The following is a 27,966-nucleotide window of genomic DNA, read 5'->3' as shown; positions in this document are numbered from 1 at the left end:
AATTGAGGTTCAGCGTTTCTAGTGCTAAACTGCATTTGCCAGAAACACTAAGGCATACCTGTTCATAAAGGTTATTGGGATGGGGTATTTCAATGCTTACATTCATATCATTTCCCCCTTAAAAGTTAGAACAGAAAAGAGGGTGAGGGATTCTTTTTAAAAACTACATTTTCATTTTCATAAGCTGAATCTTTTTTTTTCCAATGCTTACCCTAACAAACTTTTTCTTAATAGTAGTTTGCTAAAATTCTTATGAGTCTGTTAGCCTCCTTTATTAAGCATAACCACATTCACACAGCATGCACTGATTATATAGTGTAATGGATTTAAGAAGCATTTTAAGATAGTCAGATGACTCAATTTAATAATACAGGAAATGAAAACATCATTTCTAATTAGATCATATTACTGATTTAAAACTGCAATTTGTGTGTTGTTCCAACAGTGCAATCTCACAGATTCTAATTTAAAAGCACAGTGGCTAGTAGGACACATGACAGTATCAACTATATGCATAACATTCCCCCCAGCCAATCTGGGAACTCAAGGAAAGCTTCAAAGAAACATGAAATCAAAATAAAAGACAGTAACTGTAAACAAAAGTATAATAAAAAGGAAACTTTCTGGTTTTCTTTCTTATAAATAAAAGACAAAAATGATATTTAAGTTATTTCAGTCCATCAACACTTTTAAACTGAACATGACCTGTGAAAGAAATCATTATAACTGTGTTTCATTCCATTAAACACAACTAGCTTATTGTCAGGAGAACAGTCACCTCTCCAGGTTTCAGGCTCACTACAGCATTTTGCATTTAAACTGCATGGATCACTGGTTTGGCTCATTTACCAATGAAGGTAGAATAATATTGCAGAGTTAAAAGGTGCTTCATCAGATTTCATTAAATCTGGGAACATTCCCTCTTGTCTGAATGCTGTGCCTACATATAAAATAGATGCATATATATAGGGATAAATAAGTGAAGGTCTGCAGTAGAGTAGATGGGTCTTGTGCCTCCTAGACGAAATGCTGTCATTCCCCCGATGCAAAAAATAACTGCCAATTCCATTCTAAAATCTAAGTAAGAAAAATCTAAACCTGAACCATTATTCTGGTAGCAAATAAAAGTGTTATCATTTCCTGGAAAGATAAGGCAGCTCAGCAGATAAAGGTTTTTGTTACCAAGGCTTCAAACTGAGGTGAATCCCGAGGTTCCACATGGTAGGAGGGAACTGACTCCTACAAGTTGCCTTCTAGCCTCCACAATGCATGTCATGGCACAAGTGTGCCACCACCCCCAACATACAAATAAAAACTTGTTTAAAAAATATATGCTACCACTTCTTAGAACGATGTGATGATGGGGGAAGTGCTTCTGTGTATGTTTATCTTATTGGTGTTGACCAATAGGGGAGTCTCTGTGTGTTATTTTGGGCGCCCACATGGCGGCCGGGCTCAGGCAGATTGGCAGAAATATTTATCCTTACAATGTCCAAGAGGACAGAGATCAATGGGTGCATTTAAGATCCCACAATCATATATAAATTTTCTGAAAACTGACATAAGACTATCGTCATGCTTTAAAAAACCAAAATGAACCTCAGCAGCAGAATTCATCAACTGAGTTTGTAATCAGGTTCCTTCTTTCCCAGTTTGTGGTTACCCACATGGCAGCATTTACCTTTCTATTCTGTAAAATCTGTTTTTCAGAACAGGCAGGTTATATGATTTTACTTCATTCTCTTTCCAAATACAAATAGTTTTAAACTCCACAAGATCCACCAACATCAACACACACTACTTTGATAGCATGCAGCTCTACTGAATCGGTTTTTTCAAGTAAACTTTTAGATTACAAAATTAATCTGGCTTCATTTTAATAATGAAATCTATATGGACAATATGCCTATTAGTAATAGTTACAACTTACAAATGGATTCTCTGACAAAGGACAAAGTGTTATCTCATTCAAGACAAAGTATGTGAAAAAAAAACGAAATAATGTAAAACAGCACATTAAAATATATGTGAAGTAATAAAAGTAGGAAAACTTATTTGATTTTCTACCTATTATCACTTTTAAGTAACATCCAAAGCAACATAGGTCTGATTTAGTTTAATTTTTCCACTGTTCAACTGATCACTAGAAACTAGAAAAACAAACAAAAATGCACTGTTTTCCTAGAAATAGGTGCTAATCAAATGTAGGTAGGAATTGCTGCCTATCTTTTAGCCATGCATGAAATAACCCTGCAAATTTTCCAATAAGGTAGCACACTACACAAAGGCATCATAAACACTAAACTACATAGAATAACAACTGTAGGTAGGTTCCATCATGACTGACCTGTGAGAGACACAAAACAAAAAAGCCCCACATACATTCTATCCTAACATGACCATAACTCACTCACATGAAAAAAATTCACACAAGCATAACTGCTAAGTACACATAGACTAAACTTTTAAAACTGAGCTCTCTTAATTTTTATAAGTTTTAAGAAAGAAAAACTAGTCATAAAATGTTTTCTCTCCACTGTCCCCATCTCCCCAACCCAGTAATGTGTGACCAAGGTTCCTCCTGGGAACCTTTCTGATTCAGCCTTTCCTTTCCAAGGGACATTTTTCTTACTCTTTTCCACTCACGACTGCTAATTTACTGCCTTTTTTTTTTCCCCCTGGTGGTCAGAGAGACACAAAACAGACCTTCAAATAGCCCATTAAAGAACAAGCTACAATCAGACTACTGCTACCAACACCAGTGCAGTGATCCCCAAGTCCTGATTTCCTTGTTAAAAGACAGTGGCATAATTGAAGCAGTATCTTCACTTCAGATTGATTATCAGACGACCCTTATTCATATCTTCACTCAGCAATTTGAATTTTAATGAAAGTAAATGGAATAATTAGCATTTCAAAGTGTGTTTGATACACTGAGAGGAAAAAAAGAGAAAAGACTTTTGTGTATAATTTATACACAAAGAAAGCATTTGGGAGGGAGCAGAAAGAAGGAGTGGAATCTTTTTTGGAATGTGGCAAAGTGTTTCTTGTACTTCTGCATAAACTGGTAAGTCAATACTGAACAGTTTATAACCAAGAGTTCTCTCCTTTATTATTTCTAAGTTTTATTAGCTGTTACATTTGGAGCTGGGGTGAATGCCCAAACCTATGGATCCAGCAGGTTCTAGGAAAGACCACTGTCACTACTGCCAGCTAACATTTTCTAACTAGGCCACTGATTTTTCACTTCATCTGTTCTCTACAAATGGACACTATCCTGTAAGAACCACTCATAACAAAGAGAAAGAATAGGAGCAGATATGCAAAATACATACTTTACTAAAAGTGATATTAAGACAATCTAAATCATTTGTGGAAAGATAAAAAGAAATCAGGTCATTTTAACATCAGAGAAATCTGTGTCTTTTGTTCCTGTCTAGTTAAGCAACAGAAACTGATGGCACAATAAAGAAACATGAGAAAGAGCTGTCCAGTCTCCTCAGGGGAGTTTTTGGGAGCCAAGTTAATTAGTAAACTGTGGTACAAAGAAAGCTTCTGAGTAGCTAACAAATGCCTCAGGAGACTGAAGGGCAAGGGCTCAATTCACTGTAATCATCTATTACTTTCTGCCCCTTTGGTGGAACAAAATTTAAAAAGAAAAAAACAAGGAAGCTAAGGACAAACACTAAGATCAGAGCTAAAATGGAAAGGCCACGTACCCCAATGATGGCGTTCAGTTCTGCCATGGTCACCTGCTTGGCCCGTTCCACAGCCTGCACCACTTGTTGCTGGTGCTATAAATGAAGATCAGAAACAGAATACAATTATTTGTTTTCTACTCAGTCAGAACAGCTTTTCTCTAACTTTACATGCAAAATAGCATTTGGGAGTCTCCAAATTTCCAAATGAAATCCCCAGGTGGTAGATGACTACATGACAAGTCCATGGTCACTGAGTCCACAGTGCTAAGGAATAACCAGGCATCGGCTGTACACATATCTCTGCTCATAGAGGATGCTCCCTACATCTGCACTATCTGCTCATATTTCATTCTCAGGCCAAGAGAGCACTCTAACCAAACATCTTCTGCTAGTACTGAAAACAAAGCTCAACTTATCCCATCTGTTTCTCTATGCTACCTACAGGAAAAGAAAAAAAAAATTCTTTAAGTATTCCCTACAAGTACTTATTTTTAGATTCTTCTCTGGCGTTTATTAACATAAACAGTGAAAGGTTATTCTAATTCCATGTTCTATCTCTCCTGGAAGTGTAAAAGTGTCTATGTTTGTATTTCTGTCATGAAGGGTTGAATGCTTAAACAAAAATATATGCAGATGAAGCTGAAGTACTTCATGTAGTTCTTTTAAATACAATAAAAAACACAAACCTAGAAGGAATAGAGAGTAAGAGTCTGTAATAATAACTTCAGTTGATCTTAAAGGTAGTCTGACCATATGCCATGTTTACTGAGCACTTACTATGTGCCAAGTTAAAAGCTCATTTTAAATTTATGATACTTTCTGTGTAGCCAAAAGCAGCCGTCCTCTTTCAAAGTGTCCTCTGAGATTTAATACTCCATTTCCTTTTAAAATGTGTACATATTGGTATGTCTGCCTCTGAGTGTTTGCACCAGGAGTCCAGAGGTGTTGGATCCACCTACAGCTGGAGTTACAGGTAGTTGTGAGCTTCTCCACATGAGTGCTAGAAACCACTTCTAACCACTGAACCTCATCTCCAGCTCCCTCCATGCATGATTATCTGCAGATATTGTTATAAACTTTCTACTTTTACTTGTGACTTTCAACAGTGAAACAAAGGCTAGCCTATGCACTCATCCACAACACATAGCATTCAGTCTACTCATGCATTCATTCACTTAGCAAACTGTACAAGCTCTTACCATGGCATGTCTCCATCTACTGAAATAGCTCCTTTACATTTAGTATTAAGTATTCAAAACACAATTACATGGAACAGAGATATGAAACCTATCTACAGAAGGCCTCTTTAGTGTGAAGACTGTACACACTATGTTTATGTTATTTCATAAAATCTATCTCAACTGCTAAGACAAAGATGGCTTAGGTAGCAAGGCTCCATAGCATCAAAATCAAGTGCAATTTTTTTTTTTTTTTGAGAAAATTCAACTCAATTCACTGATTTGCCATCAGATCTGCCAGTAACTTACTAGGAATCTAACATAAAAATGGAAGTCGTGGCTTGGCTTGTAAGATTTGACAGCAATGGCTAAGAGCTAATATAGTTTCTGGACTACCTGCAGCAGTTTGGAATTCAACTTCCCTACTTCTGCTCACACCCATGAATCATCCGCTGTTTAAGGACTTTTGAATATACACTTCCCAAGGCAAACAATGCCACCTCTCCTGTGATCTCTGAAAGCACCAGTAATACTCTATTACCCTCTCCACAACATGGGAAACACATCAATCACCCCAGAGACTGGATGCACCCATCAGGTAGTGTGAATATTAAAACTCAGACAGAAAGACAAGGCAAAAAGATCACAACTGAAAAGGGAATTCTTGAGGAAGAAGCCCACGCTACTCCCCAGAGCTGGCCCATCATACTTTTTTTTATTATAGAATAAACTCCCTGACTCAGAAAATTCGAAGTGCTTCACATTTTTGTAGAATGCTGATGGCTTTTCCACTATGTCTGTCATCTCTTCATTTTCTTCCCCTTTCCATATGTCATTTACTCTCACTCCATTCTCATTTTTTTCCAGTCCCACTTCCAGCTTGTCCTTTTGACACCACACCTCAAGTGGTGAAAAAGGCACTTTAGCCCCAGCCAGTAGGTAGAAGGGAACAGAGTTCCTTCTTATGTTTCAACACTACTAAACAAATGTCATCGAAGAAATATTAACAAGCCAAAGCGATGACAGGGATTTAAAGGAAACAAAAATATATCTAATTACTTATTCCTTAAAATGTTGAAACTTACATTAATTTTTTTTTGGGGGGGCGGCTTTTTAAGACAGGTCTCTCTGTGTAGCTTTGGAGCCTGTCCTGGAACTTACTTTGCAAACCAGGCTGGCCTCGAACTTACAAAGTTCCACCTGCCTATGCCTCCCGAGTACTGGGACTAAAGGCATACGCCACCTGGCTCATTGCTTAATTTTTAAAAATAAACTATGATGTAGAAATAATTATATGTTTACAGAATTGTTAAAAATCTTTGAATTACAGATAAATTTATGGCATATACATTATACCTTAATATGATTAATTTATAAAAATACTGTGATTTAAGGAATACAGGTGTTGTTGGGGGGGCAAAAAATCTGTACAGTAAATTACTTTTCTATTATTTTCATTGTTATAAAATTATTTTTAATATTTGATCCAGAAAAGTATTGAATTTTTCTTCTATGAAACAAAAATGATAAAAGCCATGTAGGCCCAATAAAGCTTACTGATGAACAGACCTTTATGAACCAGTATGTTTTTCAGAAAGGGTAACAACGTCAATGTCTGTCACTGCAATATTTTGAGGCAGACAAGACATGTGATACCACAGGAAAAAAAAAATCAAAAACAAAACCGTTAGACTTAACATTTTTTAAGTTTCTCCACATGTTGGGAGGAAATTTTCTGGCACAAAAGCAAAGATGATCAGGATTCTTACAATGAACAACATCCCTAGTTGTAGAGACACAAAGTAGTAATGTCCATTTCATATACAATGCACAGTCTGAGTACCAGGAAATGAAGGGTGTAAAATATAAGCAGTTTTAGCAGGGAATCAGGAAAGTCTTAGTTTTCCATTCATTCATTTGAATGTGTTCAGTACCTAATAAGCCAAAGGCACTGAGGTTGGAATTATGACATAATAGAACACATCTCTTGGTCTCACAGTTTAATTTCTATGAAAAGGGGCTGGAGAGATAGCACAAAAGTTAAGAGCACCTTTCGTTCTTGCAGAGGAACTAGGAGAGATGATTCCCAGAACCTATATGGTAGCTCACAATCACATCTAACTTCAGTTCCAGGGGATCCAATACCCTCTTCTGGTCTCCATGAGCAATGTATGCATGTGATACATATATGCGTGTATGTATGTCTCTGTGTATATGTGTGTGTTTCATAGATGGAAAAACCGATAAATCTAAATTTTAAAAACTCTATGAAGAAAGATGGGGAATTAATACTCAAAAGCTCTATAATTACTACAGGGGAATAATTTCCGAGAGAAAATTAGAGGATGTTATGCAATCATTTATCAAGGAAATATCTTAATCTAATCTAAGTAATAGGGGAAGAGTCCCTAAGGAAGCTGACATGACAGCGGAGACTGGGAGGACTTCTGTGGATGAAGAATGAGAGAAGGAAAAAAAAAAAAATCAGGCAAAGGATGAGCTTGTCAAAGGTCTGTGAAGTCTCCCTCAAGGAAGAAAGTGAGCCAGCTATGTGTGACTGGAGGAGTTTGAGCTGCAGAACCCTGCTGAGGGAACAGGTAGGATAAGATTTTGTATGGCCTCTGGGATAGGCAAAATGCCTTGAAAGTGGTAAGGCATTCACAACAAAGGCAAATGCATGGAGACACAGATGTATAGCAGAGACATTTTCTATTATTCAATATAAGAACCTATTGGTAGAAATAAAATCTGGGAAGAAAATGGAAAATGCCCACAGTACAGGGCTTTTCATTACTTGAAAAACATCTGTACTTTTATCCTGGTAGAAGTGAGACATTATTAGAATGTTTTAAGCAGCTGAAGGCAGTTAGTAAGGAGTGAACCAGACTGAAGTGAGAACAGTTACAAAACCATGCAATATTCCAAGTGAAAGATACTTAGATCAGAACTTGGACTAAATACCCTTCCCAATAGGAATCATTAGCCACATGTAATAAAAACACCACTCATTTACCATAATGCAGTGCTACAAAAAACCTTTAAAGATTACAAGACCCAGAAACCAGGTTTTGTTAACCAAACAATACTCTGCACACTGATTTCCAAATGCTGCCTGGTTTGGTATGGTACAGGACAAAAACTATTAGCATATCTGATAGCTGACTCCCCTCTGTAGCAATCTAGCCAGTTGTCATTCTCTAAAAAAGTCATGACAACTTATTAATAAGCTTTCTCTAGTAGAGGAAATGAGCCTTAATACTGATAACTTAAAATCTACTTTTCCAAAACTTGCCCCTAGCCTCAGTTTTATCTCTAAATTTGCCTCTTCTTCAGGCATCTGGAAATAGTAAAATAGATTTCCAACTCCCTTTCTGCCCTTTCTTTCAGCTTAAAGAGGTCACTCAATCGCTCTAAGGCCATTCATCCTTCAGGTCATACTTAGTGTGGATAAAACACAACACTCCAGGTACAACTGAGTCGATCATGTTCAAGTGAAACCATGACTCCATGTTTTGAAATTCTCACTGAAATCCTACTTTGTATTTGAAATGTGGCTACTGTAACTGAGAAAATACTTTTTAATTTTTCTTGAGCTTTAATTATAATTTAAATTGACATAGCTACTTCTGTATTAGATAATGCAACTCTGCTTATACTCAGTACTTTGAAGTTTATCTTCATCCAAAGATAGCAGGTTTTTTAAACATACATTAACTTTGGAAACATGAATACAAGGTTGCCAATGCTGCCTTTGGAGGGAAGCCCACATGTAATTAAACCTGCAGGAGAAAAAGAAAGTTACCTCCTGAGAGTCATCTTTTATTTCCTGAGGTCAAACAGATCATCATCCCACCATTTTGCCACTCAATTATCATTAAAACACATGGTCAGGGAAAGCAAGATTATCAGTCAACCAAAAAACACAGGAGAGAATTGTTCTCTGATATCTCAGGGTTGTGAGGGTAAAGAAAATTTCTTAAATGTTTACCCTGCGTACACCTAAATGCAAAATTCAGAAATCTGGACCAAACTTTCTGAAGGACTTATGTTACTCACTGTAGGGCACCCTCTACATAGAATGCGTTGGAACAGGATACCAAGAGTGACAAATTGACTCCAATAGACTTGTGTGGTACAGGCTACTGACACTTACAAATGTTTTCCTTAGATGGTCTTAGAGATGTCTGTGTGCCTATCTAATAGAGTTTCTTGGGTTATTTCAGTCAAGCTCACCTATATCAAACCATGTTATCAGAAGTCATTGATTCCTTACGAAGTTAAACAATATGAGGAGTTAACGTGGAGTGATTCATACACTGGTAACACTGCTACCAGTGTGGGTAACCACTGTATTTTGTTCATTCTTTCCATAAGGCACAGTAAGAAAGTGACTGATGACATTTTTCAACTTCCATTTCACAATTATTCTATACATGCAAAATGTGATTCAGAAGAGTCTATACCCACATCCAAAAATAAATGACATCTCTATCACATGCCTAGAAAGGTTGTTTTCCCATCACAATAGAAGAAACAAATGTAGAGCTGAGACAAAAATGTATGTACTATTTGGAATTGTAATTCTATTGGATACATATCACCCCTATTATTTAACTGTGTGTCATTGTCTATTTATTAAATGCAATGGAAAAAGTCCAAATATAACCTACAAAATTCTGAGGAAACAAACAATGAAACAAAGAAAATTCACAACACGGTACGACTCCTTAGAAAACCTAACAAGTAAATGGGGAAAGTAGAACTCTTAGCTGGAATTACTCTGTACCAGAAAGCATTCAAGGTGAAAGTTACCTTTCCCCTAAGTAAATGTAAGATGAAAAGTAAAGGACTATATGGTCTAAAAAGTCTAATGATTTGAACATTTCTGTTAAGTATTAAAAAAACAATTATTTCATTTACCAAACCAGTATTAATTCAAAATAACAGATGCACAGGAAAAACTGCTCTGCTCCTTTGTAAGCCCAGACTCCAAGCAAGTTTTCTTGTCACTGTGAGGTCCAGCCTACACAACACCTCCACCAGCTCCCAAGCAGCTCTGCTTGTTTTAAATAACTCATGAACAGAACACCTACCTATGGAGTTCCAGAAGGAGGAAAGGAAGGAAATGTCCACTCTCCTTAGCACTGAATGATTAGAAATAAGCTAATCAGTTTATTGATGTCGAGATTTAAAAAAAGGACCATGAGTTTAAGAGATGGGACTTTAGCAGCCACTGCTCAGAAGGAACCACAGGCTGGAGGGGTCAGCAAAATCTGGAGCAAAACAGTGTCTTCTGAACACGACAGAACCATGAAACTCATGAGCTTACACAGCTGAACCATAGTTCTCGATGAAGAACACTGCACAGATGACAGCTTCAGGAAAGGGAGAGTCAGTTTTCTTTAAGAGACTGGCCCCTAGTAGGCCAACTGACTCTGGTGGACAGGCCCATACTCGGGAATATATTTGGCAGTACAAAGTGGATTTCAGTACTAAATAACACAGAATATGATGTTGGGGAGAAGGGAAGTGAGAATGGATCCAGGAGGCATTAGGGGGATGATCAAAATGTACTATAGGAAATTCCCTAAGCATAAAACATTTGAAAATGGTTTGCAATACAAGCAATCAAAATGAATCAACTTAACTCTGCAAAATAAACTTAAGCAGATTAAAAAAAAAAAAAGACATCTTCGAACTCCATAAAAAACAATGACCTACAGTATGATTCTTTCATGATGTGTATTTGTAGGGGGAGGGGGGCTTGGATTTGTTTTTTTTTAATCTCACTGCCTCAAGATAGATGTAAGATATCAAAGGAAAGAAAAGCATTTCCCTTCCAGCAATTTGCTATAAAATATGGCAGGCCAAGTATAATTTGCCATAATCTGGCCTTTAATTGAAAAGTAAGTATATTTAAGAATCCTGGGACTGCAATTCTTTAACAGTCACACATAAATAGTTATAGACCCTACAAGTTGTTTGGATAGACTAAACAGCACATAACTGTTCATATATACTGTATTCCTTTCTATACTGTATGAATTTAACAAGTATAAACTACTCATCAAGATTTGAACTCCAGGAGTATATGATTTTTATAGCAAGAACTATGCATTATTTTATAAATTAGGTCACCAATTAAAATGGGTTGTGCTAAGTATATGGTCAGATAGAATATTTGTCATGTACATACATAACATGGTTAGCAGCAATAATAGCCATTACTTTTATCAAATGGATATCACTACATCTAGAACTGACTACCAGCTTTAGGTGGCTAGCAGGTTTAGTGTTAGGTGGCTATGGAAAACTAAACCTCAAAGTCTCCTTATAGCTATGTGGGGACAAGTAACTAGGTCTGGGACAATTGCAAAGTGCCAGTAAAAGTGAACATCTTCCACATTCTGCACTTTAAAGACCCAACCCCCCCTTTCCCATTTCTATAGACAGGGCAGGACCACAAGGAGCTAGAGAAATGAAGGTGTATGTATGTATGGTGGTGTCAGAAGCTCTAGAACCAGAGTTACAGACAGGGGTAAGCTGCCATGTAGGTACTGGGAATTGAACTCTGATCCCTTAGAAGAGTAGCCAGTGTTCTTAACCAATGAGCCATCTCTCCAGTCCCACCAAGTCTTATTAATAAGCCCTATTATTCAGGTAGCCCTAGAGCTTATCACAGAAACTAGGAACTGTACCCTTGATACCATGTAGGTTATAAAAGCAGCTGAGCCAAAATTTGGTCCAGAGTCTGGCTGAGTTCAGGTTCTTAACACACTGCCTCCTTTCACATAATCTGTCTCTTGTGGTGAACTCTGTTCCTTATTACCAATGTAAGTTTCTACAAAATAGAACTGTTCACTGAGAAGAGAATTTCAACTATAATGTTACAGACCTATAGCCTAAGTGTCCTAAGACCTTGAGAACTTCAGAATCCTGGGACTGCAATTTTTTAACAGTCACACATAAATAGTTATAGACCCTACAAGTTGACACTTAGAACCATGAAGTATGCTGTTTAAATCAAAACAATCCTTATAGGAATATAAAATGGACCAAAAATATAACTGCTCTCCAAACGGTCTCAAAATTCAGGTGTTGGATATTTAACACTTGAAATCTAATAAGTCATCATTCAATGTGACCCTCAAAGATTGGAATTGTTTAAGAAAAATAACCAGATGTCCAGGTAGTCCAGGCTCCTTGGGCTCAGTTTCAGCTTTCAGGAAGGAAATCAGAAAGAAAGATAACCAATTCACACACTTGCAAAAACAATGATTCAACAAGATTTAGAAGCAGTTCTGGGTCTTCCCCACAGAGAACTTACAGGTCTTTCTTTGCTCACACTGCTGTAGCCAGAGCTGCTATACTCACAGGAAAGTGCATATGTCAAATACCTCAGGTATGGAGCCCCCTCACCCCACAGATGAGGAAACTGAGGCTGAGAGAGGCAAAGTACTTGCTAAAGGTCACAAGTCATGTGATTTGTAGATGGGATGCCAGGACTCAACCCAGGTATGACTGCCAGCAACTGGCATTTCTTCTTTATAGAACTGACAGCTTGGAAGTAGTTACCTGTAATTTGTTGCCTGAAAATGAGATATACCATGAGAAAGATCTCCCATTGGTATTACTGTGAGATGTATCTTATGAGGACAAAAATCTGAAAGCAGAGTACAGATCTATCTAATAGCCAAAAGCGAGGGGAGGAAAAGGTTCAGACAGATGACGGTTCGTGGTTACTAAATTCTGGTATTAGGGATCCTAAGAAATTCTAAAACCAAAGTACTAGATAATTATTCACTTTTAATAGCAAGAGACAGTTGTATCTTTGTCTAATGACTAGGAGCCTAGGACTAGTTTTTAATGTTGTAGTGAAATATATTAGAAAACTATTATTCTGTAATCTTAAAACTATAGATCAACTGTACATATATTTGAGCTAAAACTTGGCTTTAAAGAAAAGGTTTTATAGTTAAAACCAAGCAAATTTAACAGTGGTAATTAACTACTACATTTTTTCCTAAGTCTGGAAAAAAATAAACTATACACAATCAAAACCAATCAATGCACAGAGCTAAGTTAAAAGGCAAATAATCTAGATGTATGTAAATTTACCTCCTGTTTCTGTCAGACTCCAGACTCAACTTTCAGATGCTCAAAACACTTCTGACTACTGTCTTGTAGCTCTGCACAGTCTCCAGAGAACACCTTCCTTTCTTCCCCCAGGTAGAATCATTTAATTTTTAAATAAAACGTTTAAAAATAAATTCAAATGCCACAGCTGCCTTTCTGGCAGCAACACTGCCACAGAGAGAGCTAGTGTTAAAAGATCAGATTAAGATCCGTTAGTCCTGGCACTAAGTGATGCCCGTAGCCATGCAAGAGTGATTTTCCTGCCACTGAAGAGACAGGAAATAGAATCCTTCTTTCTCTAATACCCTGCCTCCCCACCCTCCAGATTAAGGTCCATCTGGCCTCTGGGAAGAAATGAGGTATCTGCTTACAGAATACCCTAAAATACAAGGTAGACTGTGTTCAATCTCAAACACAAATGAGAACATGAGCAATGAGAATAAACACATTTGTGGCTATATTTTAAGAGGTATACTCCCATCTTAGGAAATTAGAAGAGTAAAAGAAGAAAAGACATACACAGAATTAGGATTTAGGAAACCATAATGTGGGGTCATTATGTGTACTAAGGACTAAAATCAAGAACTGTCAAAACCGTAGGAAAACAAATAATCAAACGTTGAAAGAATGATGTCTACCCTCCAGATGAGAGCAGAAAAGAGTTGCCAATATTTCCCCCATGGCTTTTCTCTAAGGGGTACAACATCCTCAACCAATTAATTTCAGTCTTGCTTAGCCCTGCTACCACAGCATATTCAGTTCCTCCTGGGCCTGCTCATACAAACAACATAACTATGTGGGAAAATGAGCTTGTACCTCCAAGACTACAATCCACAGACAGCAGAAATGCCATGTGATTGCCTATAGTGGTCTGTACCTGCAGAGGCCCAAAGAGTAACACCACCCTAGGGATAATTCTAACTTTTCCCTTCTGCCTTTGGTTATCACACTGCAACCTGGTAACAGCTTTGAGGGTCACACATTCTTCACACATTCTTCTCACTCTAGCTCCACAAGTAGAACTTCTTAAAATAAGAAACACTCACTAGGTGAGGCCTGGAACAGTCAAGCTTCCCAAAGAAATGACACTACGGGCTCAAGAGATGGCTAAATGTTGAAAGCACTTGGTTCTCTAGCAGAAGAACTAGATTCTGTTTCCAGCATTCACTTGTTGGCTTACAGCCATCTGTAACTCCGTTTTTTAGGGATCTACTGCCCTCTTCTGGCCTCTTCAGGAACCAGGCACATATGTAGCACACATACATACATGGAGGCACACATAGAAATAAAAATAAATAAATCCTAAAAAAAAAAAAAACAACAAAAAATGCAAATATGCTCCTTGACACTTAGTCAAAACACATCTAATCCAGTCACAGGCAAATAGTCAGTAAAAATAGATAAATGAGGATAATGAGGTTTAATGGTCACAGCTAAAAGGGAAGAAAAACAGCAATTGAATTAGGAAGTAGCAAGGTTTTGAATAGAGTGTGCTCTTCTTCAGTGTAACAGTTACTCAAATATAATCCTGGTTTGGACAAAATAAGTCAGACAGAAATCCACATGTGTATAATGCATGTACAAATTCAAATACTGGTTTGTGACTAACCCCAGCACACACATTGTTAGAAAGTATAAACAGCTGTTTTGAACAGCAGTGATAGAACATAGTAACTAAAAAGAGTGGGAGTGCAAACTCTACCCAAAAACAAAGTGCCAAGTACTGTGTGTGGTCTCAAGACTTTAAAAATAGTTCTTCCTTCTTATAGCTGATCATTACCAGAGCAAATAAAGGATTCAATAATCCAAAAGCAAAACCATTCCTTTCCAGTATTCTCACCTAAACTTTCTACCTACCCAAAGCAAGAAAATAAGCAAAGTAAAGAAAGAGGGGGACACAAGGAAACCACCAAGCAAGCTCTAGGAAGGTAGACCCTCCTGCACACTTGCATGAATTTTTGACAGTATGCACTTTCCCTGGTAATAAGCAAAACAAAACTAGTGAGCCACATGCCAGGCACTGGCCCATAAAAAGGCCTATCAGCAAAGCCTAAAGTGACACAGAAATGAGTACACTGAAATTTATGTTGGATGTCTTTTCTAAATACATAGACAACATAAAGAATTAATCATTAATTTAAAATAACTTTTTAAAAGCAGCAGCCAAAAGTCCCATTAGTTCACTAGGTGAAGCTTTTCTGTCTGATAAACCTTTTACTGAGTCTCAATGCTCAGTGACAGATGTACAGATGTACAGATGTCTTGCTGGCAATTTTACCATCTCTGTGATTGGATGGCATTATAGCAAACAGGCATAATTCTGAGCAACACTACTTTTAATAATGACAGCAAAATATTTTAACGATTAAATTTTACTTAACACAGAAATATTTGATTAATAAATACATTTAAATTATGTTACACTCGATATTAATAAGGTTCAGAAGTTGGGATGAGACAATTGCATCTTAGAAATATGAAATAGGAACAAGGCCAGAATCAGGTCTACAGTCCCTTATCTGCAGAATCAATAAAACACGAACAACCTCTAGCCATCAGATCAACTATCTTACCTCTTGGGACAGGAAAGGAATGACCTGTGCACAGATAGCATTTAGTCGTTTAACAATCTCTGCCTGCAAAAAAGAAACACAACAGATAAAGTAGTCAACTGGTTATAGATACCCAAAATATTAACAGGTTTATATACTGTACTCTGGCTGGCAATGTCTAAGGAAGAGGAAAACCACCTTCCAAGCAAGCCCATTAAAAGGAGGCAGTGACAACAGAGTCATATTAGCAGCAGGATTTATTAAACAGCATTCATCTTAAAATTTAATCCTCAAGCGCAAGGGTAATAAAAAGTGAATTTAATATTCATGACTAGAAACCAGTTTTTGAAAGCTTTCATCAGAAGGACCCTTGCCCAATCTAATGGTTTTCTTAAACCCCAAGTCTTTATTTAATTCAGATAACACACATTTTTTCTATACAGATCCCAACTGTTTCCATAACCAAATGATTAGACTTCCACAATTGTGTAAAAATATTTCTCTCTTCCCTACCCGCTCTTAAGTTCAAGCAAGCCTTGAACTTAACAACCTGAGTGCCTCAGCCTCCAGAGTGCCTGAATCTTAGGCACCTGGCAGCCTTTGCTTGTCAACACTTCAGTGGGATTTTTATACTTAGTTCCCAATCTCCTAGGGGCTGAAGAGTGGGGGGAAAACAGCATCAATCAAGTAAGCTGATGTAATTCTTAATTGCCAAATAGTAGAATATTTTCAAACAGTAAAGGCTTGCAAATCTGTCAACCAGGGTTTTCAGTGTATAGTTCAGAACATGCTAAGGTCTTCAGAGAGCAATCTGAGTCTGAAGACTACCTTCATTATCATTTTACTATAGACCTGCAAAAGTTGTAACAGTTAGACTATAGAAGCTATTCTTTGTATTTTTAGAAATACAGGGACAAGATGTACATACCTTGCACACTGGGGGTTTTAACACAAGAAAGAAAAAAAAAGTGTGCTATTACATGTTTTCTTAAAAAACCTGTTCAGAACTTTACTGATGTTTCACCTTAATACACATCTTCAGATGGCATGTTCTACACTTTATGATAAGCAGACAGTTTTTAATGTATGCACATATGTGCATACAAATTACTCATATTTAATGATGGGGTGGTGTAAAGAGGAGGTTAAGAAATGTTAAAAGACAGAAAATGTGAAGCAATTACTATTCCTGAGACATTCTTAAAATAAATCCAGAACCAATTCATTTTATGAAAGCACACAAATGCTCTTTTTCTTCCTAAGTCATTATAGAACAGCAACTTTCTTCTTTTTGCAGCAACCCTTTTAACTTTGTAGCTATGCAATTTCTTAAATGCCAGCACCTTAAAAACTTCATCAGCCAACCCAAAACAAAAATTCACCATTAAGTCCTGAATGTTGGCTTTCCATTCCAGCCTGCATTTAAAAAGAAAGACAAAGCCCAGAACCAGTAAACAGCAGTGACTAAAACTCCACTGTGCTGCCCTGATTTAATTTACTGCCCTGGCCCCTAGGATCATTTAGCCATCCTTTAAGAATGCTTAAGCCACCATGAAAGGCTGCAATGGGAACCACCAAACCACTCTCCACCTGGATGAACATTCCACAGTGGTGATGGAGTTAAATTCTAAGGTAAGTTAAGAAAACAGACAGCAATAAGGAGGCTGAATGCTCCATGTCTCAAAGGCATTTTGTGGTTAGGCTTTTGTAAGGAGAGGTGGGGGTAGGAATAAAAGATAATGAGACTTTGGGGCAGACCAAACTGATGATTCTTCTGCTTAGAACCATCTGCCAAGCATATTTTCCTCATTATGTTGTTTACATAAATAAAATAGTCCCTTGCTAGGTTGAAAAAAAAGTACGTGGGCATGTAGGAAAACTGAGTTCTTTAATTTGCCTACATAATGTAGACAGTAAAAACTACTCAGGAAACTCATTCATCTGGTCAAATAAAAAACAAGAGTTATCTGGCACCTTAATAAGCTATTTTAAGTCCAAGCACCCATTTAAAGCGAAAACAAAAAAACCACCAAGATTTAAAAAAAAAAAAGTCTTAATACTAAAAATTATGTATGTTAACATACACACAAACAGAAAAAGAAGGGTAAAATCTTCAAACTTTTTCTTTACAGGTCTCCTTTTGTTTAAAATACTTCTTAATTTCTTTATCCTGTCATGCTAATAGATTTTCATGGACAGGCTAATTGGCAGCAAGGGGGTGGGGTATATCTGTGTGATTTCATACAATTAAGCAGGCCATTCCTCACTTTGAAAGCTAAAGTTTCCTCGGAAACACTGCTGCTTCCATGGTCATCTAATTTCACCTCTTTTGTCCCACAAGACCAAGCTTTGGGGAGGCATCATTTATTTTCAGGCCTTTCCACTGGGCTTCAGCGATCAACCAGTAATACTGTGGACACACACTTCTAATGGCCTATGTTTTGAAACTGAGTCTAATCTAATGGCGTGGGGCCCAAACTCCTTTTCTAGCACAGCCATTAAAGGATGTAGGTTATTGCTGTTGTCACCATTGATATTTGTCATTGTAATGTAATTAGGGCCCTAAAATGATGCATTACAGCCCTTGGCACAGCTTCTATTAAAATCTTTTCTTCTGCTCACTGAACTGCGACCTGCTTTCTGATGAATAACAGACAGCTAGCTTTAGGGTAAGAAGCAGATTCATCAAAGAAGTATTTTTCAGCTTTAGGGAAAGAGAAAAAGACAACCTAGGAGGAAAAGCCACAATACACGTTTGAAATCATCTGACCACTTGAAATTCTGATTGCATCTGATGAATCTGGCTTAGACAATATATTTCCAGGCTTTGAATCACATGGTTAATCAGGACTCTAATCTGCTATCCATCAGCCTATGCCAGTTCTTTGGCTTCCAATCAAATTTATAGGTGATGTGGGTCATGCATCCCTGAGCAATGCATTCACAGATAGCCCATTGAAAAAGGCAAAGAGGCTGAAATACTGTTCGTTGTTGGAATTACTGGGTGTTATTATAGTTTGATGCTTTACAGGCACTGCTAAACTACTGCCTTTAGTACCCATGATACTCCAAATCAACATTAATAGTCCTAATAAAAGGACAATTGTTCACATTAAAAGATGACAAAGACCCTCATACTTTGTCAAATACATTAAACAACATTTGACATCTTCCCTAATCATAAAGATACACATTTAAGAAAAGCAGTTGATGGGGCTGAAGAAATAGCTTGACCCTTAAAAAATGCTTGCAGAAAACCAAAGTTCCATTCCCAGCACCCACATCTGGCAGGTGACAAGGGCCTGTTAACTCCATTTCAAAAGGATCAGACACCCTCTTCTGTGCACACTGGCCCTTGCACACATATATGAATACATATATCAGGCTCATACTAATAAAATTTCCTTCAAATTTTTAATAAAAAAATACGGTTAACACATTTCCTACCCAAGATTCACCACTATTTTTTATTTTGTTTTATATCACATTCCAATGAAAAGATCCAATAAAAATGAGCATCTTCCCTGCTCAAAAGCCAACCCCCCCCCAAAAAATACAAACAAACAAAAAAGCCATTGTGTTTTGGCAAAATACCTTAGAAAAAGTGACAACAAAAAAAAAAGCCATTTTATGAAAACCCTTGACTATGCAATCAACACCTGGTACTATGTGCCATTGTGCTAACTCTAGAGAAGAGATGAAGAATGGGAGAGAAGCATTAACAGTCATAACAATGGAGGAAACACAGGAGAAATCTCAAGTCACTCATTTCACCTCTTCTACCAGACAAGTTGAAAAATTTAATAAGCATCTTACATCATGAAAAACATTTTTTGCAAGGTAATAAGGCTTTTTAAAATTTTTAATCTATTTGTTTATTTATTTTGGATTTTGGGGACAGGCCCTGGCTGTCTTACAATTCACTTTGTACATACAACAGACTGAAGAAGACTGTTTTTAAGAGCTTCCCATCCCACTTCCTCCTACAAGAAAACAGTCTGGATACTCAATGCATATTATATTGAAAATATGAAAGTATCAATTACACAACTTTTTTTTTAACTTCTTCACACTTCCCTCAGTGAGTTCCACAGAATCAAAGTCTCTACTGATGGTGTCACTAAAGCAATGTCAACCTGGTTCATGCTTTGAACTCATCTGTATGCCATTTTACCGCATGTTGAAGTGTGCTACCAAGTGACAATGCACAACCCCATGTGTCCTAACAAGATACATGGTACTACTGGTGGTGCTCGGACAGCAATATGCAGGACAATGTCCTTGAGAGAGAAGAGTATTTCTATATCTCATGAAACTATTTCAATCGGCCCCCAAAAGTCTTATGAAAACTCTCAGCCACTATTAAACTGTGCTCCTCCCTCTTACCTTTGAGCTTCCTAAAAGTATTTCTTTGAAGAAAACCTCAGCTAGTCACCTATTACCATATTACCTGAACTTTGATATTATATTTAATATTGCTCCAGCATTACAAGGGATCAAGAGAATGCTGTTATTCAGGGAAAGAGTAATGATCCTTGTGCTTGACATTCAGTAAGTCATACAAGGTCAAATCACTGCTGTTCTCAAGTTTGAAAAAAAGTGTAACTAATGTTATCATTTGTACTCAGCCCCTCAGAGAGGAAGGGTGAGGAATACAGAAAGAAGGTTGAGAGCGGAAAGTGGGGTTCAGCAGGAGCAGGCAAGGAAAACTAGCTTCTCTAGTAACTTTAACTTAAGTCTTCACAGAACAGGGTGGAGCTGGTTGAGAACCTGATTACCTGTGCTCACCAAGCTCTTGACATGCTTCTGCCCTCAACACTCCCCTGCCAGTATCACAGCAAGGAATGTCAGCTACTTTGTTCCTTTTCCTTCCATAAATATACTGGGGCCTTTCAATGCTAATTTACAATTACACATTTTCACACTTAGGCATAGGGATAACTACTCCTGTGACAACAAATGGAAATAATACAGCTTGATTTTCTCCAACGGGACTGATTATGATCAAAATGATGTGAGAAATACCCAAAGTGAAGAATTCTGAATTCAGGAATAAATAAAACCAACTCATGGTACTTATCAAGGTCTCACAGGGATGCCTGTACTGTATATCCATGAAAACAAGAAGCCATCTCTTAGGGAAAATCATGCCAGATGATTTGGCTATTTCTCCCTGGTCACATCCAGGCATGTCAAACCTGGAGGCAGCATATATCCGAAGACAGCTATGAATGAACACATTTACAGATAAAATCATGTTTCAATGCCAAAAGGCTGGACAACACCCTGGTTAGGTTAGACCGTCTTTATCTGTATTCTTCTTGCTTATCATCATTTTTTTTTCAATAGTTCTCCATCTATGGCTATATTCCTGAGTATTTATTTTCCTCTCAACACTAGCACAGTCTTTTATATTGTTTTTAAGCATCCTCTTATTACCTGAAATTTCAACTAGTTGAAGCTATCACTGCCAAAGCATCCTCTCAGTCCTTTGAATGTTTTCCCACAGTGATGAGTACCCAGTCTGATCAAAAGCAAAGTTATGATTTGTTCCTATATTTGCCCAGATACAAGGCTCTCATCCATTCTTGTTATAGTGCTCAGTTAAGACAGCCAGAACAGGTGAGTCACAGCCTGGGCCTGTTTGTATGGAAGGTGTTTCAAGGACAGAGGCAGAGACTTTCTTAAATCTCTTCTTGTTGACCCTGCTACCTAAAACATCTTTACCAGACATCCCAGGACTCATTCCTCACCATAATGTTAAGCCTCAGTCCATAAAATATCCTATTACTCCAATGACTTCACAGAAGAATCCCTATTCTACTCATTGACCCACTCCAGCCTTGTGTCTTGACAGCATGTCATTAGCTGGAATCATTATGTTTACCAATTGCCTGGGAATCTTGGTATAAAGCAGATGGAGTTGGGCCTGAAAAGACAGGCCTGAACAAATTCCAAGATGCTGCTGAGAGACTCTGCTGGTCCATAGAACAGGCAAAACTCAAGCAGAATAGCAAAGTTTTAATGCATATGAGCTTGATGAGGTCAACCATGTGATCAACAAGTGCATTCAATGTGACTAGAATACAAAAGACATTTAATATATCATTTTGTAAATGAAGTATAATCCAGGCCAAGCATGTAGGTAGGCATGCAAAAATTGTTATGGAAGAGCTAAAACACATCAATGTACCAACCATAAAGGATTATCCATCTACAAGACCTACTCACATTATAATTTGGTTTGTCTGGCTTTGTGGTACATACTTTTCTGACATTTAGGAAGTCATATCATTTAAAAAGAATAAGACATATTCTCACTGGACAGGAAAAAATGAAAATTTATTCTGGATGACTTCTGAATTGTGAGTCAAGATTAAAGTTTCCATTCTGAATTCTTGGCAGGATATGTGATTTAAAAGATTATTTAGAAACAGAATGCAGATGTAGCTTAGCCTCCTTCTAATATTGCTTGCAGCAGATTACTAATCATCTGAGCCTTTGGCATTCAGCACATCTGCAGGAAGATACACTATGAGAGCATTTTGTATTCACAGTTCAGAATAAATTCTAGAACAGTACCTGGAATAAATCAATTTGCTTAGAACAGTCCATAGAAAGGCCTTAGTCATGCTGCAGCATCACAGGCTCACAGGGCTCATAGGAAGTAAAAGAACAGCTCCTAATAATTCAATGTGCAGTGGGTGATGGGAACTAAACATGGTTTAGTATATTCTAACCCACCTCATACCTATTAAAACGTTCAAATAGATTATGAGAGCCAGGCTAGAGGAACCATGAACACAGCTGCAGCACAGTACCTCCAGAATAGGTGCCCTCTTAACAAGGGCAGGAATTGCTACAATGTTCCTTAATGCATGAGCCTTGAACATCAATCAGGTAAACTTAGAATTCTACTTTCTGGTATCCAAACAAGCTCCTCAATGCACTTGACAAACCTGTTTGGATACACTCTTGTTCAATGTTTTAAAAATTAGAAAAATTCTTTGTCAACACAAAACAAATAATCTTGCCTAACTTTTGTTTTGGGGTTTTTTGTTGTTGCTGTTGTTGTTATAGTGTATTCTACCCAAAAGGGACTCTTAACTCACTGACTCCTCATCCAAGCTTCTTTCAACAGCTCATGCTGGGGTGATCAATCCCTTTTCCCTGGGGAAAGCCATCTGAAACAGAGTGGCCTAAAATTAAGCAGCAAAAAGGAAGTCTCATCCAACAGATTGAGATGCTCCTTGCCCCAGTAACCATAAAACCCACAAATGTTCCCTGTAGTCTGGCTTCTAAATACTTTTATGTGGTGTGTATATGTATGTGTTTTTTCAATACTCCACAAGGTAAGTTGAGAAAAGTAAAGGTAAAAACAATTATCTATTTGTGCTTCTATAATCTACTTTTAGAATGCACCGTCATCCCTGTCCATGAGGGATTTGTGATGAGAGCCTCTACAGACATCAAATCTGCAGATGCTTATTATTCATAAAATGGCAAAGTATTTGAATAGGATCCATATTACCCTCTTGCTATAACATCTAACAGAATGTAGATACAATATAAATGGCTAAATGCACTTTATTGTTTAGGAAATAATGACAGACAAACATGTGCTTAGTACAGACACATTTCTCCCCAATACACTGAATCTGCAGTTAGTGGAACACACATAAATAGAGCCATGCACATAGAGGACTGACTATATTTCAAGGTAGTTTTAAATTATATCATGCATGAGATTTATGATATGTGCACCTTAGTAAAGGCCTAAACCATGAATATATTACTGCCTTTTTATTCATTCAACAAGTACTTATTAACTGTCTACTTAATGTTGTCAGAACTCTTAGGTGCTGAGTGTAGACATGAGTGAAGTGAACAAGACAATCCATGCTGCCCTGAAGTTCAAAGCATAGGGGTGGAGACAAAGACATGTACACAGACATACAAAAGAGAATTTCAGGTATTGAAAAGTATCTATAAAGAAGACAATCCTAGGATAAGGGTGAGTCTGGTAAGGATAGAATAATCAGGAAAGGATAAGAGGAAGTGATTTCAAAGTTGAAACATGGTTGGTAATACCACCTCCCAAAGCAGGTTCTATACCACACCTTGCACAAGTTATTAACAAGTAAGTATCTACAAAGTGCTCTCTGACCACATGGCCTCACTCTGCCTAAACAAAATTAAACAGCTTTCTTCCCTATCAGACACCTCAAAGCATCTCATTTGACAGTATTAGTTTACTATCTTTGGAATGAAATACACAAAAAGCAATATTACTGAAACGTCCTTGACTATAGAACCCTAAAAGTCCTCCTAGAAGACAATATTCTCAGGAAACAGTTGGTTAGCGATTTCACAAACCAGACCTCACCCCAGATATGTTAGCTCAAAATCTCCAAGAGTAGGACCCGGGAACCAGTGCTCCATTTTAAAATTCCCTGGGTAATTCTAACACACAAGTAGGACTGGAACCATTATGCTAGAATACAGAATACATGCAGTAAAAGTCAAGGGAAAGAGGAGCAGAAGCAGTCTGTCTACTGTGGTCTGGCAGGGCAGGCCTTCAATGCCATACTCCAGAGCTTGAATTTAACTTGGTAGGTAGCAAGGATCTACCGGGGACAATTTCTAGGAAAGTGGTAGCAAATTATAAGCATGTTAAGATATCTCAATGCCTTTAGGGTTCTAACCCTCTTCTTGCCACAGATTACACTTGAATGGCTATGGAAAAGAGATAGTAAACATAAAAAAAGATGGATGTTAAAAGATAATTTTCAAGCAAGAACAAAATTCTCAAAGCACCCTTAACATAAGAAATGAAACAATATGATTTCAGATATTGGCTTTCGCTCTGAGCTAGCAGCTGCAACACACAGTGTAGTGAATGCAGAAGGCTCTGACCCCATGAGGTGTTTACAGTCCAGCAAGGAAGAAGATCAAATAGAAATAAACACAGGAAGCCAGGCCTAGTGGTGCAGGCCTGTAATCCCAGGTACTAATGAGGCTGAAGCAGGAGCATCAAAAGTTCAAAGCCTGTCTAGGCAACAGAGTAGGCTCAAGGCCAGCCTGTGCAACGTAATGAGACACTGTTCCAGGATATAAAACAGAAAGAGGGATTGGGTTATACAGTTTATTTAGATAACTGATAATGTGTTTGCTTATCACAGGCAGAGCCCAGGGTATAATCTCCCACTCTGGGAGGAAAGGATTAAGTATAGTGGGGAAAATCCCTTATGTGAGACATAGTTAAGTCCTCAATCTTTAATAATTTTCTACTTCTCTTTCAGATTCCATGTCACATCTAAAATAGGGGAAGAACAGATAGGATTTACAAAGCCCATAATATAGTAAATGAGATGATAGTATTTCTCAATGATTTAGGCATGAATGCTATCCTGAGGAACCAGGATAAAGTGAGTCTGAAAGACGAAGATAGAGGGCAGGGCAAGAAAAGACCATTCTAAAAAGGGGAAGCCTGTCACACCAGCCTAGCGCTCTCACAGCACAGGAAAAGCAGTAGCAGCAGATGTGGCTAGAAGTGGTTCAGACAGCCTAGAGGCCAGGACTATGACCACTTAGACATTTCCGTACTCACAGTGAGTGATCCTAAATATGGTGGCAAGGAATGCTACATGAGGTCACCCCAACCATCCTAAGAGAACCAGCTTTGTGCAGGGGATGTCACTTTATGCTCAGAGCAATGTAAGAGTTTGACTCTTGTCCCTATCTTTAGATAAGAACAGTAAAGTGTTAAAGAAATAAACAGAAAGACAGCCAGAGAGAAAGAAATGCCAAGCAGGAATAACAGGGGCAGATTCTAGAAAACCTGTGGCCTGGATGCATGGTGTAGCTAGCTAATGAGTAAGAAGGAAAAGCAGAGATCTTGTCCTCCCCCTGAGGACTTTGTCCCTGAAGAAACTGGGTAGACAGGTTAGTTGACTTCTTTACATAAGCTCACTGGATCTCCAGCAGGCTTGTGGGGGTGGGTAACTTTTGGAAACATGTTGGGTTTAAGTACCTATGAGACACTGAAAGGAGAAAGACAACAAAAGGAAGGCCAAGCTCATCTACTTAACAGTGAATGAGATAAAGCATCAGAGAGAATAGTCCATACTGAGAATACAGATTTTCACTGCTCCTAAACGTGACCAGAAATACCGAGACAGCAAAGGCTACTGAAAAGACAGTCAGGAAGCAAGCCAGCAGAGTCTCTGACACAAAGGTCTAATGGATAATAATGGTAACCAGAGTGACAATAAGGCAAGGAGACACATTGCATGGAGAGAATCATGCGTGGCTGGACTGGATTTGGCCAACAGAAGGAGTCTATGAAGCAAAAAAAGAAAGCCAGAATGTACAGCTACACATCAAGGTAGGCAAACCAAAGGCTTGTGTCAACGTTTGTTTTGGAGAATAATTATGGAAAGGGATGGGAACAACTCAGCCTAAAGTGACTACAACATTTTGAAAACACAGAAGATACAAATCATCAGCTATGAATTCCCAGATCTGCAGGTGATTTTCTAATTAGTAACCTAGCTGAGCCATGACTAAACTCTCAAGTGATTCCAAATTCCATTTCCACAATCTTGAAATAAGAAGAGTTGCCCCAGGTATGATTGGCAGGTATGATTGGCAGAAGTACCTATGTGGACTGATGTTTGAATAAAATCCTTTTACGTAAATAGTTGCTTTAGGACAGAACTGAATAAGATAGTATAATAAATTGAGTGGCTGTATTGTTAGGTATTGATTGAAGCTCAGGGTTCTCTCTATTCTCAATTAAGAAAGTATCCCTCACTAATTTACACTACACAGGGGAAGAAGGGCTATAGAGCTCAAGAGAAGGCTAAAGAAAGATCTAAGGTAGCAGACTCATTGGTACAACAGTAACAAACACAGGAGAGACAAGTTCTTCCTCAATTGACTAGGAGTGAGGTCACAGGCCAGCTCCAGAAAATTTGCTGTCTCTCCAGTTTGATGCACTACGACCCAGAAAAGACATTCTTAGTATTTACATTCTGCTACTGACATAGGATCTCTTTTTGTTTTCTCAGTAAACAGATATCTGCCCTGGGTGCAGTACAACTTATACATAGTAGTAAGGAGGAACAGCAGCTTCTGGGTGCAAAATGGAGAGTTGGGAGAGATTTTAAAGTTTCTCTGACGATAACACAGTCCTAAAATTTAAAACTACAAAATAAAAGTTGTAGAAATGTTCTTTTCATTAAGTAGATGGGTTAAAAAAGTGGGGGAAGAAGAAATCCCTGAAAAAAGAATTTATGAGTACTTAGAATAATGTAAACAAGTTTTATATTCACAGAAGCACAACCTGCAATGCCCTCAAGAGCTGTCAACTTGTGACCCTGTCAAATGTCTGGGCCATGCTGTGCATGTTCATGCCCCCTAGAATTAGATCAGACCTTTAACTTACTTTGTATTCAAGATTACACTTTATTTTATGAACTTCAATCTCAGTCTATGCTCACCTTATAAATAACCCTGATGAATCTTTTGATTGACTACATATTCTAAAAAGTTAGCCACCACCACCACCCTACCACCCCCAATTAGCAAGACAAAAAGAGGTTTAGAGCCAGGATGTAAATCAGTTACTGTTTAGTTCAGGTGGTTGGGTTTTTCTTGTTTTCTGTTTTAAAGATAAAGACACTGACCACAAAAGAAGCTGCATGTTCACTTATATTCCAGTATATTCCTTATCTCATTGCCCAGTTTTATCAAATGTTCACAGAGCTGCTGCAGTCATGGACCATGCTCTGGGTAAAACTACACCACAGTAACAGTCCTAAGTCCCAAACTGTAACGTCTTTAAATTTTAGTCTATGTGTCTTCATGGCAGCAAGCTTCTCCAACACAGCCCTAAGAAATAGAACATTTCTTACCCTCCTTCCTGACTTAGAGAAGTTAAATGGCCCCATCTAGAACACTATTTAAGAACCAAGTGAGTAAAGTCATTCAGGGATCTTCCTACTAGGAAGATTGCTCACTAGGCTGGAGATGAACCACAAATCATAAACAGTATTTTCTTACTGAATACTATGAGACATTGAAAATAACATGAAACTTAAGATTAGAATAGTCAGTAAAATACTGGAACTGGCCAGGCATTGGTGGCACATGCCTTTAATCCCAGCACTCAAGAGGCAGAGGCAGAGGCAGATGGAACTCTTGTGAGTTCAAGGCCAGCCTGGTCTACAAGAGCTAGTTCCATGACAGCCTCCAAAGCAATACAGAAAAACCCTGTGTCGAAAAACCAAAAAGGAAAAAAAAAAAAAAAAAGAAGAAGAGATACTGGAACTAGCATGAATGTGTAAGTATGTTTGAACTTCTGCAACAAAATACTTCTAAATTGGTGTGCTTTAA

At 37.8% G+C, this 27,966-nt stretch overlaps 1 protein-coding gene across 14 annotated transcripts in view; it reads right to left on the bottom strand.

Annotated features, from left to right (window-relative positions):
* Positions 1 to 27,966, bottom strand: part of LOC100762258 (transducin-like enhancer protein 4) — a gene marked incomplete at its 5' end in the record, with an annotated part of 129,696 nt that overhangs the window by 81,530 nt on the left and 20,200 nt on the right. For 9 of the 14 annotated variants that reach the window (XM_035441948.1, XM_035441950.1, XM_027406583.2 and 6 more), the window contains 2 exon segments: positions 3,720 to 3,794; positions 15,589 to 15,651. In XM_035441948.1, the coding sequence (XP_035297839.1) occupies positions 3,720 to 3,794; positions 15,589 to 15,651 (138 nt within the window). 14 annotated transcript variants of the gene reach the window in all.

The sequence above is a fragment of the Cricetulus griseus genome, chromosome 3 (assembly GCF_003668045.3).
Source record: "Cricetulus griseus strain 17A/GY chromosome 3, alternate assembly CriGri-PICRH-1.0, whole genome shotgun sequence".
Lineage (NCBI taxonomy): Eukaryota > Metazoa > Chordata > Mammalia > Rodentia > Cricetidae > Cricetulus > Cricetulus griseus.
This window is presented reverse-complemented; position numbering and strand designations above follow the sequence as displayed.